Genomic DNA, 17984 nt, shown 5'->3' on the forward strand with positions numbered 1-17984 from the left:
TGTTCTATATGGATTTCAGATGGGACTTCCTGGACTCTGCTGTGGACAGAAATGAATTTACATCCAAACCAGAGCTCTGGCACAAGGATGCAGCTTGCTCTTAGGCTGTAGATATTATTGCACACTGATGCGTTATTTGTCATCATCGGAAGTATAGTTCCCATGTGCAGAGAGGTTCTGAATCCATCACACAACACAGCAGCTTCCAAGCAGGTTTTACCTTGCACAGGATCAGGACATTCACACCTTTCAGTTGCCTCCACTAGGATGGCCAGGTGGCAAAAATGCCCTACCTGTTATAGACAGGACAGAACCCACTGGGATCCTCACCCTCGCGCTTGTACATACATCCAGTTCTTTTTAACAACAAATGATATAGAGCTCAGGGAGTGTGCATAAAATTAACCTGGTCTATTCCAGTTAAACTAAACACCAGAGCAGGTGACTTCTGCCTATTAATGATCACAAACAGCAAATTCATAAAGAGGTTAAAGGCAAAGACTAATGAAATGGTTATCTTTATACATGAACACTGCACTTCCACACATATTCTTTTAGTGCTCTTGCAAACCTCCTGGATGCAGATCTCCCTGTATGTCAGCATGCATTTCCCTGACCACAGTACACTTTTTGGGGTAGGGGGCTGGAAACTTCTTTGCAATTAAATTATTCTCTAGTTTTCTGAATCCCATTTCAATTGGTAGCGATTGCAGTTGTCTCCCCAATCCCGTTTCTACTACCCTTTGAATGCAGTTTGCTTTGCATGACAGTTTTGTGTTGGAATGGCAATTAGTTTTGTTCTGTTGAGCATGACCTTTTTATTTTGGGGGGGTCAGTTTTTAATTTCTATTTCCTTTTCTTTCCTCAATGTCTGCCGCACCCTGTTTCGTCTCCTCCATCCGTCTCGTCGCCGTGGTTCCGCTGCTCCATAACAATGCATTGTGGTCCTGCCCACACCCACACACAAATGCCAACTTCCACTCTTCCACTCATGTTCATCAATGTCTTATTTTTTTATTAAAAAAACCCACACACATTCAAAACAAAACAAAACAAAATACTCAAATGGCGGATGCCACGGTGCTTATTGTCGAATCAGGGTGAAAATTCCTTCCTACAGGCAACGGTAGAAAAATTGGGACCTCTGCCACGCATCCTCGCAGATATTGCGAAGGCCACAACAAACCCCACGCCGATCCAGCAGCAATTGAGGCGCCTGGCAGATCACAACTCAAGCCCCAACGTCAGCCTCTCCTCGGGGCTGCAAAAAATCTTTGAGGACCCTGTTGACAGGTACGCAGCACCGAGCTATCCCTGGGGTTATATGGCTGTCAGGGAGAAGCATTGCCCAGGGAAATAGGGGTGAGGTCTTGGCTGTGCTTCTCCCTGGGATGAGGGAGCCTGTAGACCCCCAGTTGTTGAACTCCAGTTTCCATTTTCCCTAGCCAGCATGGCTCACAAGTAGGGATGATGGAAGCCATAATGCAGCAACATCTGGAAAGCCATAGGTTTCCCATCCCTGGCTTAAGGTGATCATTTTATAGACTGAGAAGCCTTATGCCAAACCCCCAGTCCATGTAGCCTGTTGTGTTCTACTGTCACCAGCAGCACATCTCCAAGTCAAACCCCCCCCAGCCCTGCTATCTGATATCCTTTCTAAGTGAAGGCGGCAGGAATGGATGCTGGAAGGATGCACTCTGCCACTGAGCTGCAGCTTGTTACCAAAGTGTTTGACCCAGAGTAGACCTTGGTCAAGCTGGTATCTCCTGGGCTGGGTTTCCCATATTATATTAACACTTAGTATGCATATACTGCTTAACAGGGTTCACCCTTATTATCTCAGCAGTGCTGACTACAGCCCTGTAAGGTAAGCCAGTCTTATCATCCCCACCCAGATGTGAAAGTCACTGTGCTACACTAGCTCTCATTCTATCATAGTTCCTGTGCCATAGCAATGAGTAAACGGTGTGTTTCCACATTTTCTCAAAATCGTTTTAATGCATACAGTAGTTGTAAATCGCTAATTGCCTGTGGCAGATAAGAACTGTCTTTCAACAGACAAGTTGTGCCAGAGAGTTCTTTTTATCCTGATTTTTAGGCCTCAAATGAGTCAGATATGTATGGATAGGCATGATTTATTTGCAAGGGTTTATTTATTATTCCTTACAAACTTTGCATTTCTCCCACCATCGCTGTTTAATACATGATTGTGGGCGATGGTATTCTGAGTAGGCAGGAACAAAGGCAAAAAGAGTGGAGTCTTAACAATGTGGGTGCCCAAAGTTTCCATTTTGGTGGCAAGTCACCTTATAAATGTCAGGGATATTTCCTGGGCTTAGCTCACAGTAGGAGCATAGAGCTTTAGCTTTGGAATCTGAAATTGGATTCATTATCAAGTTATGAGATAAATACAGTCAAAACAATCTCTTTGTGGCTGGAAGCAGAGGTTATTTGGGAAAGTGAAACCTCATGTAAACATTTGATCAGTTTCACTTAAAACCTAAGCTGTTAGCTAGCAAACAGGAATCGTTGTGATCAGTGTGTTTTAGGGCCAGCTCAGGTCTTTAGGTTTAGGTGATCACAAACAAGTCTCAGGCTTGTGAACGCCCTTTTCCTCCCTGCCTGCTATACAGGAAAGGAGGGGCAGTGGAGGCTTCCAGTTCCACAGTTTGAGCCTGATTTGTATAAGCTAACTTTAGTTAGAACAAGCCATAAGTAATGCAAAACAGTTCTTCAGTCAAAGGGCTTTCAATGTTCTCTTCCCATGTACAAAGGAGTAGGAGAGTGGGGAGCATATGAGCCCAGAGGCTTCCAGCAACTCATTTATGATAACCTAAACAATGGCTTAGGTGGTTTTCTGAGCCTGGCCTAGGCAATACTGTTCCAGTGAATGCATGGGTTTTGTTCCGTCTGTTGTTGTTTTTAAGAAAAGAGCTGCATTTTTGTGGGGCACAGCTTCTGTTCTCCTCAACTATTAGACATTGGTACTGTTTCTGTTCAACTTCACAGTGAGGTCAAATTGAAGTCGCCACCCCAGGAAAATGAAGGGTACTTCAAAGGCAAGTTGTTGCTGATTCAACAGTCATCGTCACGAAGTGTGACTTACTCAGACAAGAGTGACGAGACTAACATGCCCAATGTCCGAAGCATATCGCTGATGGATCTCCAAGATCCCAATGTTGTGCAGTGTGATCCTGGGTCTGTGATGCACGATGCTCCGGTATGTTTATCCGGCAGCCAGCTTTCTGTCATCCAGGTGGCGAACATCAAGCAGCTCCACAGCACACCACAGAGCACCCCTCAGGTCAGGAGGCCTCTGCACACAGCACACAACCAGCCGGGTCCTCTACAGGCCCTTTCCTTCCAGAACCCTGTTTACCATATGAACAACCCTGCCCAGCCCATGCCCAAGGTGTCCATGGACTCCAGCTTGGAGAACCTGAGTGTCACCAGTTCCCGGAGCCAGAATAGCGAAGACCTTAAACTCAGCGGGCCGAGCAATAGCAGCATGGAGGACTTCACCAAACGCAGCACACAGAGCGAGGACTTTCCCCGACGGGGCACAGCACTGGACAAGCATATGCCCATGGTGTTACCTCGCCAGAACAGCACTGGGCAGGCCCAGATCCGCAAAGTGGACCAAGCGGGACTGGGTGCGAGAGCCAAGGCGCCCCAGTCCCTTCCGCACAGCGCTTCTCTGCGAAGCACAGGGAGCTTGTCTGTAGCATCTGCCACAATGGCAGCGGAGCCTCTTCAGAACGGCAATCGGTCCCGGCAACAATCCTCGTCCTCCCGGGAGAGCCCGGTTCCCAAAGTGCGTGCGATCCAGAGGCAGCAAACGCAGCAGGTAGGACCATAATCTGTGCTGGTACCTCTGAATTTGAGGCTAGTTCGTGTGTGTGTGTGTGTGTGTGTGTGTGTGTGTGTGTGTGTGTTGTACATGATAGAAGGAGCAGGAATCAGTTTGCATAGGTAGCCAGCCTACGACTCGGGTACCATGAAAGGCACAGGGGCAGTAGTTTGTGGCACACCTGGACAGGAACGGGCTGACCTGCAGTCCTAGGGAGGACATAGGCTGGCCTGCTTCTTCAGTGCCAAGCTGCTAGACTGCAAGAAAGCGTCTCCAAGGTACGTGGGTGGGGCTGCGTATGCGCCGTCATCCTCATAAGATGGGCACTGCCTCATTTTTGGTCCTAGCTTGTGGAATGATGAATGAAAAGGTCGGCTCCCAGTGACAGAGAGCAGGGAGGTGATTTGCAGTGCATAGCAGTGAACAACTTAAAACACTACTAACACTTTAAATAAAAATGGGCACGGAATAATTTAAAGTGCATGTGTGAAATATCTATACAGAGAAGGAAATGCAAGCCACTGAGAGAAAATCTTTTCCTAAAGAAACCCCTCAGAAACTGGGTTTGTGGGGCATGATAATTACTATGATACAAGGTTGTTGTAAGGATTACTGATGAAAATATATTTTGAATGTTCCAGTGCAATATATAAATGTAAAGTACTGACTGATATCTTTTGTCAAGGTCAGATTTTCTAGGCATTCTAGTTTATGCTATTAAAAAAAAAATCCAAGCATTGCTTGTGCAGCCGTTTTGACTTATGTCTGACTGTTAGTTAGTCATTAGGATACAGTTGGTTGATTTTGGCCAAGAAAGTTCATGTGAGTGATGTGTAGAGCAACAAAATAAGAATTTCTCATTTGAAAATCTAGCAATTGCTTGCCCAATTCATGGAACTTAGAGGGCTTGCCATGAATGTGTGTGTTTGTGCGCACACCAATGCATATATGCAGTTCTTGCTGGGAAAAGCCCTGCCTTGACATAACACCCTCCAGAGGTGCGTTTGTCTCCTTGGGGGTAAGTTACTGGAAATAGCTGGAAAATAAACAAGCACTTACTTGAAGGCAGGAGAGGGAGGAGGAGAATAGGCTTGTTGTTGGGTTTTCCAGGATCAATGTCTTACTGTCAGTGATGCTTCTATCGTCCATATGATGTCATGCTGCCATAGGATGGCTTACATATGGAAAGCTCATAAGCCCAGAGCATTTAAAAGAAACTCTCCCTAGCCTTACTCCGTCTACTGCTCCCCAGGCACATTTAAGTTTCAGGATTTGCTTTTTGTAAACCGTTTGTAAACCGAGGTTCCACTGTACACAGTCTAAGTGAGTGATGCTTGTTTTAAAAATGGTGTTGAGAGGTGTCCTGAGACCTCTTTCCCTTTCATGACATCACTTTCACCACAGCCAGTAGCATTAGCCTGATCTTGCAAATGCCCGCTCAGATTTCCACTTCTTGTTTCTTCCTTTTCCTCTTCAAGTCTTGTAGATTTTAATCCATTTGTAGTTTGTTCAGTGCCTGCAGAAGTAATGAGTGTCTTGAGGCGGAAGGGGAGATTGTTGAATGCCAGCAGATATTTGTAGTTTCCATTTATGCCATGGAATTCTCCCCCAAATGTGGCCAGTCTCTTTGTGGGCAAGTTTGATTGTCCGATTCCCCTTTTCTTATTAATGGTTGTTTGTTCCCAACAAGAGAGGACTTGAAGACTTGATTGGACTTGAAGAGTTCCCTGTGTGTTCTGTATTCCTCTTGAGTGAGTAGGTGGGGAACAAATGCAAACAAGCAGCACTAGCAAAATGCCTTCATTAGAACTAAGCAAGAGTCCTAGCAGAGTTGTTGTTGTTTAGTCCTTTAGTCGTATCCAACTCTTCGTGACCCTATGGACCAGAGCACACCAGGCACTTCTGTCTTCCACTGCCTCCCGCAGTTTGGTCAGACTCATGTTGGTGGCTTCGAGAACACTGTCCAACCATCTCATTCTCTGTCGTCCCCTTCTCCTTGTGCCCTCCATCTTTCCCCACATCAGGGTCTTTTCCAGGGAGTCTTCTCTTCTCATGAGGTGGCCAAAGTCTTGGAGCCTCAGCTTCACGATCTGTCCTTCCAGTGAGCACTCAGGGCTGGTTTCCTTAAGATTGGATAGGTTTGATCTTCTTGCAGTCCAGGGGACTCTCAAGAGTCTCCTCCAGCACCATAATTCAAAAGCATTAATTCTTCAGTGATCAGCCTTCTTTATGGCCCAGCTCTCGCTTCCATACATCACTACTGGGAAAACCATAGCTTTAACTATACGGACCTTTGTAGGCAAGGTGATGTCTCTGCTTTTTAAGATGTTGTCTAGGTTTGTCATTGCTTTTCTCCCAAGAAGCAGGCGTCTTTTAATTTCGTGACTGCTGTCACCATCTGCAGTGATCAAGGAACCCAAGAAAGTAAAATCTCTCACTGCCTCCATTTCTTCCCTTTCTATTTGCCAGGAAGTGATGGGACCAGTGGCCATGATCTTAGGGGTTTTTTTTTATGTTGAGCTTCAGACCATATTTTAGCAGAATAGTGAGCCTTTGAGTTTCACAAAACGCTTTCGGGCTGGACGTTAAGCAAAAGGGGGGCAGGGAGAAAATAACGTTGCTGGCAAAGGTAGAAGCCCTGTCTGCAGTATGTGAAAGCCTGGAGAAGAGGTTCAGGAAGCTCTTTGCAGATTAACTTACCGTATTTTTCGCTCCATAAGACGCACTTTTCCTCCTAAAATGTAAGAGGAACTTCTCTGCGTCTTATGGAGTGAGTGCATGGTCCCTGGAGCTGAATTGCCCAGGGGCAAAAGGCAGATAGTGCTTTTTTTTTTTAGAAAGAGCTAAAGGCTAACAACAGGGGGAGAGGGTGTTGAAAGGAAGCCACTCAGCAGCTGATTGCAAGAGATCGGGGAGGGAGATAAGGGACACTAGCTCCCTTCCCGGCCCGTCCCCTTGCCCATGCCTCCATTGTTGAATGTTCTGCAGACGGAGGCTGTTTGTTTCCCCAGCGACATGTGACTGGCTGATTAGATTATCTGCCTGGAAACTATAGAAATGGCTCCCTTTCCTTTCCTAAAGAAGCTGCAGAACTGTGAGTTGAACCCCATAAAAACAGGATTTTTTTCCCTTTGCAAAGTAAGCTCAACAACTTTGAGCTGATCCTCAAAAATGAAGCTTTCCCCCTTTGCAAAAAAGCTGCACAACTGTGAGCTGACCCCCCCCCCAAATGGGGCATTTCCCATTTGCAAAAGAAGCTGCACAACTGTGAGCTAATCCAAAAAAAACCAGGGCTTTCCCCCTTTCCTCCTCTAAAAATTAGGTGCGTCTTACGGAGCAAAAATATGGTATTTTTTTTATGTGATCAATGCAAGGAGATCACAGGTCAGCACTGAATCATGAAAGCATACTAGAACAAAGACGCAATGGCTGTTGTTTCTTTTAAAATACAAAAGCCAGCAATTATTCAAATATACCTCTCGCACTAATTGGAACTCATGGGTCCCTTGAAAGGCAGAGAGCAGAAGTAGAGAGAAGCATTATAACCCTTATATTAGCAAAAAAAGCGATTAATTTTATGTGAGGAATTATAAAACATTTTTTTTATAATGCTATAGTTTTATAATGCTATAGTTATTCTTATTAGGATGAGTTCTCATGATGAAGTACGGTAAGTGAATTGGGCAACTTCATGGAATTAGGTTTCTGCTGATGGAGTGGATCTTTCATCTCTTTGCTGCTTATTCTTTGTCACTTTATAATGTATTCTGCAACTTGAAAGTTAACATGGAGACAGGCGTGGTATTTTAAGAATAATCTCAGCGGTTTCTTTCACGTAACACAGTTTTCATTACAAATGAAACAATAGCAGAAAATCAAATACTATCTAATACTTGATCAGCCCTTCCTTGTAGTGTAGCTCCTCCCTCTCCCTTCATAAAAGTGTCTTAAAGTAGATTACCTGGCCATGTTAAATCAGCACATTTGCATTTATGTTAAACGTTCAAGTTTCAGATTATTTTTTTAAAAGGTGTAAACAGTTTTCAAAACCATGCAAAAGTGCTTCAGAGATTGCAAAATGCATGGAGGGAGGTTGGGGTCACACACGCTAGCCAAATGACACCCTCTACTGCCAGCTTTTCCTTTCTGCAAACAGCCACATTGGGGGGGGGGATTCTGAACTGGTTTTCCAGAGCTCATCCTAAGAAAGGGGGAAAGTAGATTCATACCAAAGGTAGGAACAGTGCCAGCTATTCTAAAAATGTCACAGCAGTTGTCTTAATCATAAATGGGATGGCTGCAGCGGCATAAGCCTAACTAATGCAGTCTAATCTGTTCCCTTCTGCACTCTCATCTTCCTTGGAAGAATGGCCAATGATCTTCCATGATAAAAAAAAAAAATCCTGGCAGCCTTTCTAAGCAAGGCATATTAACTGCAGCAGTTATTCTTTTTCCTGGACAGCAAGGGGGCTCATGTTGCACAGTCTCTCTTCCTTGTACAATGCTCCCTGCAGGATAGAGGAGCAGAGTCTCAAATGGTAGCGCCTGCTTGGTGTATAGGGTTGCAGTTAAAGTAGTCAGCTGTGGCGTTAAGTAAGAGCTTTTTGCCATCTGCATCTTGTCTTTCACAGAAAAATGACCATCTTTTCTTGATTCCTTTGTATTGTGCTCCTGCTCCATACTTTCCTGAAGCAGAGTGTGATATGTCTTGTCAGCAGTGGGTAGTTGGCCTATCGCTGACAGACCCCAAAGCATCCTTTGAGCAGGGTGTTTCACTGTGATTGAATATGTGGATCTTATTTATAGCACAGTCTGTCTTCCAGCAATCAGACAGTCCAAAACTCTTCTCTTCTTATAAGCTAGAATTGCTATAAATTGTGATTTGCCTGGATTGAAGGAGAAGCTGGGAGACTGTCACTGCAAAGAAGGTTTAAGTGAAGTAAAGTCCAATGAAAACAAGAGACCTTGAGCAAGATGCCCCAAGTCTCTTCCACTGTTGCCTGGCCAGGTCCAGCCTGAACAGATGTTGAAACGTAGCATTGAACTCCTCCACATTGTGATATATTAAAATGGAAGCAGCACTCTTGGAGCAAATTTATGAGCACTACAAAACCCACCCCACAGTGTTGCATTTCAGATTATAGCAAAGACGTTATTAACTGATAATTTTGCATGGAATTAATAAAAATACTTTCCTTCACTCCCTTCGCGTGGGAAGCAGCAACGGAATGGGCTCTGTTAATGTGATTCCTTCATGCACATTACTGGAATGGGGCACAACCACACTCTGGAGAACAGGCTCTCTCGTGCCACTGCCAAAGTGTGTGTCTTGGCTCCAGGTGTTGTTGAGTGTAACCTGTGGCTAGGCTAGGTTCTCCTTCTGGCAAACAGTGAGATAGGGAGTCTCTCACACTCCCATGCTCTGCTTGCAGATTCATTCACCTGTAGACTCTGCCACAATGTCGCCCGTGGAAAGGACAGCTGCTTGGGTCCTCAACAATGGGCAGTATGAAGAAGAGGAGGAAGAGGCTGATCCAAACCAAGATGAAGCAAAGCACGCAGAAAAGGTAGTGGCTGCATGCCAGCTCTGGGTCCTAAACGGGTCTTTAAGAAGAGGGAAACACCTGAAACTTCCAAGTGAGGTGGCATCAAGGTGCTGGTGACACCCAGCTCTGTATTTCAGTTATTAAACAACTGGGTGCTGTTGTTGTTATATAATACAGTGGTACCTCTACTTACGAATTTAATGCGTTCCGAACGCACATTCGTAAGTCAAAAAAATTGTAAGTCAAATCCCATAGGAATGCATTGGGAGAAAAAATCTGTACGTCGAAGCAACCCTATCTAAAAATTCATAAGTAGAAAAAATCCTATCTAAACCACATCCAAGATGGCGGACAGAGCTCCATTCGTAAGTAGAAACATTCGTAAGTAGAGTTATTCGTAAGTAGAGGTACCACTGTATCACTGTCTGGAAGCTGAAGTCTGGCAGATGAGGGATAGCCAATAGAGGCTGAATCCAGACAGGTGAAGAGGATCTCTTCAAGTCTTGGGCAGAGCAAGGGCATTATTGGGGGGATTTCCCAGGGTGCTTAAGGGCTCCTTCCTCTGTTTTTCAGTTACTGGTTGTTGTTTTTTACAGTGTGCACTGAAACCATCGCCTTAATTTCCCATCTATACATACGCAAATTGGTGACATGAACATGTTCTCTCAGACCTTCAAATACCTAGTAATGCCACGAGCACAGAGTAGGTTTTTCTGTGATTTACAGAACAATAATTTCCCTCAGCTGGACAGCTTCAGAATCTGGCAGTTGTTTTTGATCCCGCCCTGCTTTTTTGCTAACAAGTTATTGGTTTCACATGCTTTTCAGGCTCATCCCTTCTTGGGCACACAGAGCCTGGCAATGCAAATCCATGCTTTTGGAACCTCCAGGCTTGACTACTATATCATTCTCTGCATAGGGCTGCCCTTGAAATCAACATGGAAGTTTCAGCTAGTGCAGTATATTGCTATACATCGCCTTATGATATGAGGCATTGCAAATGCATCCAGCTGGTTTTGTTGCACCTGCACTGGCTTCCAAGACGTTTCCAGTGCAGTCCAGTTCAAGGCTCTGTGGTTTGCCTATAAGCAAACAGCCTGGGTCCTATTTATCTCAAAGAGTGTCTCCTTATGTCACCTCCCACATCATCTTCTCAGGCCCTGCTTTCAAGTACCAACACCCATGCAAAGTGAGAAATGTCACAGGAGCTCTGGAAAGAAATTCCCCCTGGTTGTCCACCATTTGCCCTCTTGTCAGCCCTGCAAAATACATCTCTTCCATTTGGCCTTTAACTCAGCTCTGTAGCTGGTCTTTTCTGACCTTGTTTATTTGAGGGTTGCTGTGGGTTTTGTTTTTGGTCTTTTTTTTTTGCAGATTTCCTGCTGTTTTTACTTTACTGTAATTGAACACCACCTTGAATACTGGAAAGGGAGCTAATGAATGCTTTAACTAAACAATGTCCATCCTTGCCTCCGACCTGCAGTATGAACAGGAGATAACCAAACTCAAAGATCGCCTGAAGGTGTCGAGTCAGCGGCTGGAGGAGTACGAGCAACGGCTTCTGGTGCAGGAGCAGCAAATGCAAAAGTTGCTGATGGAATATAAGGCCAGGTTGGAAGACAGTGAGGAGAGGTTGCGAAGGCAGCAAGAAGAGAAGGATAGTCAGATGAAGAGCATCATTAGCAGGTAAGGTGAAAGAAAGGGTCTTGTCATGAGTGGGAGAGGCTGGAAAGTTTGAAGGGAGGAGCAAAAAGACTTCTCTGAATTGCAATCTGAGCTTTCCATCTTCACATGTGGACAGCTCCCTTGTGAAATGTAACAGTAGCTTGCAGAAGAGGAAATTACCTTTATTTAGCACATAGGAACCAGAGACATAAGGGATCCAGGTGGCGCTGTGGGTTAAACCACAGAGTCTAGGGCTTGCTGATCAGAAGGTCGGCGGTTCGAATCCCTGCAATGGGGTGAGCTCCTGTTGCTCGGTCCCGGTTCCTGCCCACCTAGCAGTTCAAAAGCACATCCAAGTGCAAGTAGATAAATAGGGACCGCTCCGGCGGGAAGGTAAACGGCGTTTCCATGCGCTGCTCTGGTTTGCCAGAAGCAGCTTTGTCATGCTGGCCACATGACCCGGAAGCTGTCTGCGGACAAACGCTGGCTACCTCGGCCTATAGAGCGAGATGAGCGCCACAACCCCAGAGTTGGACACGAATGGACCTGATGGTCAGGGGCCCCTTTACCTTAGCACATAGGAACCAGAGACATAAGGGAGATGAATCACTCAGCTAAGGATCGTGCAAAGAACCTGCAGCAGATTTTTTTTTTTTTGGCGGGGGGGGGGGGGAGGTGTTGAGCCAGGAAGTCAGTTCTCCATTGTCTACTGTGTTCTTTAGCTAGAGCCCACTGCATAAAGCAGACAGGGGTGCCTGAGTTCAAATGCCAGCTCATCTTCTCACATGTGAGGGTGTTGCCTTTGAGTTCAGGCCTTCCTCTTTCCTTCAAACAGCTCCTTGAAAGGCTTGAAGCTTGTTGGCTGAGGAACACAATGTGTTGGGGTTTTTGTCTTTCAGGTCAGTTGCTGGGTTGAGAGTTGATTTTCTGTGACGCCCCAAAGGCACAGCCAGATCCCTTTCTTATATCATTTGCCTCTACCGTAGGTTGATGGCTGTTGAGGAGGAGTTGAAGAAGGACCATGCCGAGATGCAGGCGGTTATTGACACTAAGCAGAAAATAATTGACGCACAGGTAAGTCTTGAAGTATCCTTGCTTATAGGCATTGCTCCCACTATTCCACTTCCTGTGACCAGTGCACTGAAGCAACTTCTGGAAAATGCCTATGGCATCATCTCAGTGGGGCAGGCAAGGACTATTCCCTTGTACAGAACAGGCTTGCTGTTGCTTTAGGCTCCCTGGATTATGTAGGGTCAAAGCATGTACCCTCCTGACACTCACAGCATCATTAGGTCACAGCCGAGGGCCAAGCGGCTGCTCTTGAGTGCTCTTGGAGACGCAGACAAAGCTTTGGCTTGTCACCTTTGGAATGATGCCTGTTGTGAAACGTCCTCCTTTGGCACCTGCCTTGGTTGGCATTGGGAGAAATGGATCTGCATGTGGGCGCATGTATTTTCGCCTGTCTTGCTTTCCTGGAGTGAGTTTGGGAGTTCTTCCTGGGCTTCTGTTGGCTCTCTGCTCAGCAAAGAGTAAAGAGGATTAAGCCACACAGGAAAAGAAATCACTTTGATCTCTTCTTCTGTGCTGTGCATGTGTGATATCCCCCTTGCCTTCAGAGCACAAAGTTATTTATTTCCCCAATTAGTATTTATCATTGCTGGATAATCTTTGTCTTTGTGTCTTTCATCATCAGCCATATACCTCTGCTTTACCCAGCATGAAAAGACCATAGCACGTAGTGACACATTCCAGGCAGGCAGAAGCATTCAAGGTGACATGTGTGGCCTGGAGAAGGGTGGGGTTTAGAGAGAGTCCAAAGGCCACATTCCCCCCCCCCCAGGCCTAAGGTTCCCCACCCCTGCCCTCGAGTATGCAGCTTGCCTATTGGCTACTTTCCCAAGCTGTTCCATGATGATTTAACAGTTCAGATCTAAGCAGAAATGCTTTTGAACAAGTTGTTGTCTGATCTCTGGTCATGAGTGTAAATCTTCTCCAGGGAACTTTTCCAGAAACAAAGATTTATTTATTTTTTATCTTGGGCCACCATCTGTACAGGCAGGAGGGCTAGTAGTTTCTAAGTACAGTACTTGTTTACAAGTCTGAATTAACTACACAGCAGCTTGATCAGAGCCACTTGTCTACCTTGAGGAATCAAACAGTGTGTTTTGGGCTGAATAAGGTCTGTTTCTATGTGGAGGGCACCACTCCCAAATGATTTGTGACAGAAACACGCTATTGGTTTGGGAGCTCTGGACACAACTCCCCAGTACTTAATCATTTCATGGGTTAGTCTCCAGAAGATGGCTGAGGGGTATAGGAATGCATCAGAGCTGCCTCAGTTTCCCACAGCAACCAAGAACCCAGCTGAAGCCACCATGACGGTATGAGAGGCCATTGCAAGAGTGGTAGGAAGCAAAAGCCATGAACTAGGTTGCTGCTGGTTTGCTGAAGTGCATGTGGCCATTGCTTTACCCCGCCCATGTGCTCTGAAGCAAGGAGCCCTCGCTCTCGCAGTATCAGAAAGAGCAGCGAATAATTTGCTTTTAGGGTGATTTGCCCCAAATTTCACACACACACACACACACACACACACACCCTGGCACTTCTTGTTTCTTTAGTCAATCTCTTTTTTCTGGATGGGGAAGGGGGACCCTGGATGTCACTTCTACCCCCCCGTCCTGTCCCGCACCTCCATGAACTAGCAGAGCTTCACTGTGCGCTGAGCTTCCATTTGTGATTGCAAGTGACATCACTGCTGTGTTAAATTACAGGTCTTAAATGGGGATGAGATAATTCAAGCAGGCAAGTACACCCAATCAGTTCTCTAGCTGAGCACCACCCTGCCCTGGCCTGGCGCACTCACCTCCCCCTACACATTCCAGCTCCTGCCACTCCCTGCGCCGCCTCATCCAGAGACAGTTTGGAATAAGCTTGGCTTGCTCCATGCTTGCTTTTTGATGGAGGGGGTGTCGTCAGCGCCCCCTCTCCTTGAACTCCAAGCTCATGCCTTTGTTTTTTGAATTTGAATCGCCACAGAAGGGACAATTGCACCCATGTTCATATCCCACCAGAAAGCAGGGTCAACCTTAAATAAGAGATCTTGGTGGGTTATTTCAGCAACAATGAGAGCTTTTCATCTGCAATTGTGCAGCCCTTCTTTCTGAGTCAGCAATGAAAGGATGGTGTGTTGTAGGGAGCGCCTCTTAATATAATTTAAAACTGATTCAGAAAAATGAACTGGATTAATTATAAGGATGGTCATGAGGCAACTGGAAGTTGTTTCCCCCAGATTGATTCCCATAGGCCCTTTGCACAACCTGGTCAGGTTTAGGGATTTTGAGCAGGACACCAAAATGTGGCTTAACATAATCAGACACCACCACCACCCCCCGCCCCAGAATCCAGTGGATGGAGCCTGGATTCTGAAATTCTAGCATCTCTAGTGCTGGGCGTTCTCATTTGGTGTCAGAGACTTTGGCTTGGCACCTTTCAAAGTACTGTTTTGTGATAGATATTTTGGAATTATTTCTGTTATTGAGAATGAACCGATAGATTTTGGCAGGGAGGAGGACACCAGTCAGGAAGAGGAAGACAGGCTTCCTCTTAGGCAGGCTTCCTCTATGCATAGACAGATTGCTCCCTCTAAAAGTATTACCTCTGTGCCTTAAAAAGTGGGGTAGTCTCTTCGCAAAAGCACCGCTTATGTGTACTGCACATACTCCTTGTGGATTGCAGTGCTTTCCCACGGCCAAGAGCTGCTTTGGACATTATGGGGAAGTAAATTAGTGAAAAGCTCCCAGCAGCCCAAACTACCCAGCCCACTGAGGGTTCTGAATTTAGCAAGAAATGTGTGGAAGCTCTCACATGAATGTTGGTAACTGTGGGTTCCTTCTGAAGCCCAGATGCATACACCAGCAGCAGACTTGCATGCCAAACGCTTTATCCTCCAGCGCAGGCTACTTTTCTCAGAATTTCAGACCTCAGATCACACAGAGCAGCCCCATCTGGGAGGAATTGCTGGAAACCCCACCCCTTTGGCTCACGTAGTGCTTTTGGAAGTGACCTTGCATCACTGCTGCTGCATTGCCATAGGGCTTGTGCCCCACCCCACCAGCAGAGTTTGTGCAGCAACGGCAGCACTCCGTGTGTCTACTGCCTTTTGTCTCCAGAGGGAAGTGACGTGTTCATTCCTTCATGTTTTGTGCCCTCTGTACATTGTTCTGCCTTCCCTCATTTGTGTTGAGCCCTGCAGAGCCCTTGCATGTTGCATCAGTTCCTGTTGGAACAGGAATGCCCAAGCACATCTCGTGGTTTTTCCACTAGAAGGCCCTCCAGCCTGACGCAATTGCCAGTTTTTGTTTGAAGTGAAGGTTAAACCAAAGCAGGTCCTTGTGCCTCTTTGATTTGGTTCTCCCCTGCCGCATAGTGCCAGAGATTTACATGTCTGCCAATCATGTCCCCGGCCGTCTCTTGTCTCTTTAAGGCCAAAAGCCCCTAGTTTCTGAATCAAAATCAGAAAGGGCTTTTTGATTCTGCAGAGTCCTGGAGTAACTGAGCTGGAATGGGTCTAAGAAGCCAAGCGCCCTGTTTGGTTTTTGTGTCTTATCAGTGCCATCTTCCCATCACCCTACCATCACTGCCACCCTTCGCACAAACTTCCCCCCTTCTCCTTCTCCCCCTTGCCCCCTTTCTGTCATGCATACTTCCTTCCCTCCAGCTTTGGGCTGCTTTCTGTACCCCCCCCCCCGCCCCTGTGTTGCTGCTGCACCCTCTCACTGCTGGCATCTATCTGCATTTATAACTTTCAGTGTCCCTGGGGTGTTTTGCAAGCCCTCTCTCAGTGGGAGGGTGCCTTTAGAGGGTCCCAATCCATACTCCACCTCCGCTCTAGAACCCTCTTTCTCCTATCCTCCTGCTGCCTTTTTCTGTTTTCCTCTGTTCAAAAACTAACCCATTAAATCTCCAGGAACCTCCCTGCTGACTTTTGCCTCTGTGATCTTACATGATCCACCACTAAATCAGCTTTTAAACATGGCTAATTGGCAGCTTCCACAGGACAGATGCTGGGCAGCAGAAAGAGGCAGGCTCGTTCCGTTCTGCTGCAGAGCCCTGGCCAGGCTGGATCAGCCTATGGCGAAAAAACAACAGCCCTCCTTTGGAGCACTGCTGCTCACCTTGAGACACAGATGTTTCAGGTTATGAAGTCATTAAGGCCTTGCTGCAGTGAAGCCAGGCAGTTCTGATCTGAATCAGTGTGTTTTGTTGCAGGAAAAAAGAATCCTGTCTCTGGACTCAGCCAACACGCGGCTCATGAGTGCCCTAACGCAAGTGAAGGAACACTACAGCATGCAGGCTCGGAACGGCATCTCCCCCACCAACCCCACCAGGCTTTCCATCACGGAGAACGGTGAATTTAAAAACAGCAGCTGCTAACTGCAACTTCTCCCACCTGCCAGTTGCCAGCTCCTCATTTCTCCCACCCACTCCAAGCCTGTCCATACAACTCCCTCGACGTTCCTAATGACTGCCTGCCTGCCCAGGAGGCAGCAGAAATACTGCACAACTAGAACTTGTGGAAGAAGGTCACACCAAAACATGCTCTCTCCTCTCTTTCCTCCCTACTCTTCTCTTCTGCCTTCTCTTTGGGGATGGAGAATAAGAGATTCCTCTGTACCAAGATGAGGATGTCATTGGGAAGGGACTTTTGGCGAGGCGAGATGGCGGGAGCCACGGCAGCATGGAGCTTCAAGGGCAGCCATCACCAACTGCGCTGCCTGCGGCTCCCTTTGACGGGGGGAGGAAGGGAGGGGGAAGGCGGGATTGCCATCCCACCTCCCTCCCCCCTGTCAAAGGAAGCAGTGGCGGACCTACCTGCTCTGGCACCAGGAGTAGCATACATCCAGGGGCGTGGCTGGGGCGTGTCCCAGGGGGCGTGTCGCGTCGCCTGTGACAGGGGGGTGCACGGCAAGCGGCCCAGGGCATGGCCGGCGAACACCAAGCATCCCATGGGTGCGCAGCGAGCGATGAGCGTCCCAGTGGCAGGGAAGGGGGCGGCCGTGATGTCACACACACCCCTCCGGATGGCACCCAGGGCAGACCGCCCTCCCCCCACTCCCACCTTTGTCCGCCAGTAGCAGGCAGGCAGGCTTGGGGAGCATTGAAGCAGCTTTGGTCAAGCCCCTTCCCAAAACCATTCTGATTTTGGTACAGAGAAATCTTTATCCTTCCAATAACTTAGATCCCAAAAGAGTTGAGAGGAAAGAGAGGAGACAACATGTTTTGGTGTGACCTCCTTCCACAAGTAGTTTCACAATCTTTCTGCTGCCTCCTGGGCCTTAACAAGGAGGTCATCTTACAGGACTGTTTCCTCCCCTTTCCTTTGTTTCGTTTTGTTTCGTTTGCGATGTTAGCTTTGAATAATTTATTTTGATATGGTTTCCCCCTTAACATAATACCTTGTTTCCCCTTTCCCCTCTCTAAGCCTGTATTTTTATGCCAGTAATGCTGGACCACTTCTGCATTTCATTGTCTGGGTTTGTTCTAAAGAAGATTTATTTTTGTTCTGTGAATATTTTTGAACAGTTTCTTGTATATGTACAGATATAGATACATTTGAGGTCTTTTATTGATATTCCTACAAAGAATTACAAAATAAACTTTAACTTTAAACACTTTGGACTCGGCCTGTATCTGCACTGATGAAAGCTGGAGCCATGTGAGTTGGGGTGAATGGAAATGTCCTTAGAAATCTCAGAATGAAACTTTAGAAATCTTTAATAAAAATACTTTTTTAATAAAAAAAGAATGAAACTTTAGCTGTTCATCCAGTCTAGAAATTGAAATGTTGAGTTGTCGAACAAACCGTTGATGAAGCCTTGCACTTTTATGATCTCAGGATTACAGGGCCCATGAGAGAAAGCGGC

At 46.5% G+C, this 17984-nt stretch overlaps 1 protein-coding gene across 11 annotated transcripts in view; it reads left to right on the forward strand.

Moving 5' to 3' along the window:
• Positions 1-17732, forward strand: part of RASAL2 (RAS protein activator like 2) — a 215597-nt gene extending 197865 nt beyond the window's left edge. For 5 of the 11 annotated variants that reach the window (XM_088673678.1, XM_035121311.3, XM_060276607.2 and 2 more), the window contains 7 exons: positions 1100-1293; positions 3010-3847; positions 9283-9417; positions 10880-11082; positions 12048-12135; positions 13833-13863; positions 16330-17732. In XM_088673678.1, the coding sequence (XP_088529804.1) occupies positions 1100-1293; positions 3010-3847; positions 9283-9417; positions 10880-11082; positions 12048-12135; positions 13833-13863; positions 16330-16472 (1632 nt within the window). In that variant the 3' untranslated portion in view covers positions 16473-17732. The remainder of the gene's footprint in view (positions 1-1099; positions 1294-3009; positions 3848-9282; positions 9418-10879; positions 11083-12047; positions 12136-13832; positions 13864-16329) is intronic. The other 6 variants (XM_088673679.1, XM_035121312.3, XM_088673681.1 and 3 more) reach the window with 3 other exon arrangements.
• The last annotated feature ends 252 nt before the right edge of the window (positions 17733-17984 follow it).

This window comes from Zootoca vivipara, chromosome 7 (assembly GCF_965207765.1).
Source record: "Zootoca vivipara chromosome 7, rZooViv2.hap1.1, whole genome shotgun sequence".
NCBI lineage: Eukaryota > Metazoa > Chordata > Lepidosauria > Squamata > Lacertidae > Zootoca > Zootoca vivipara.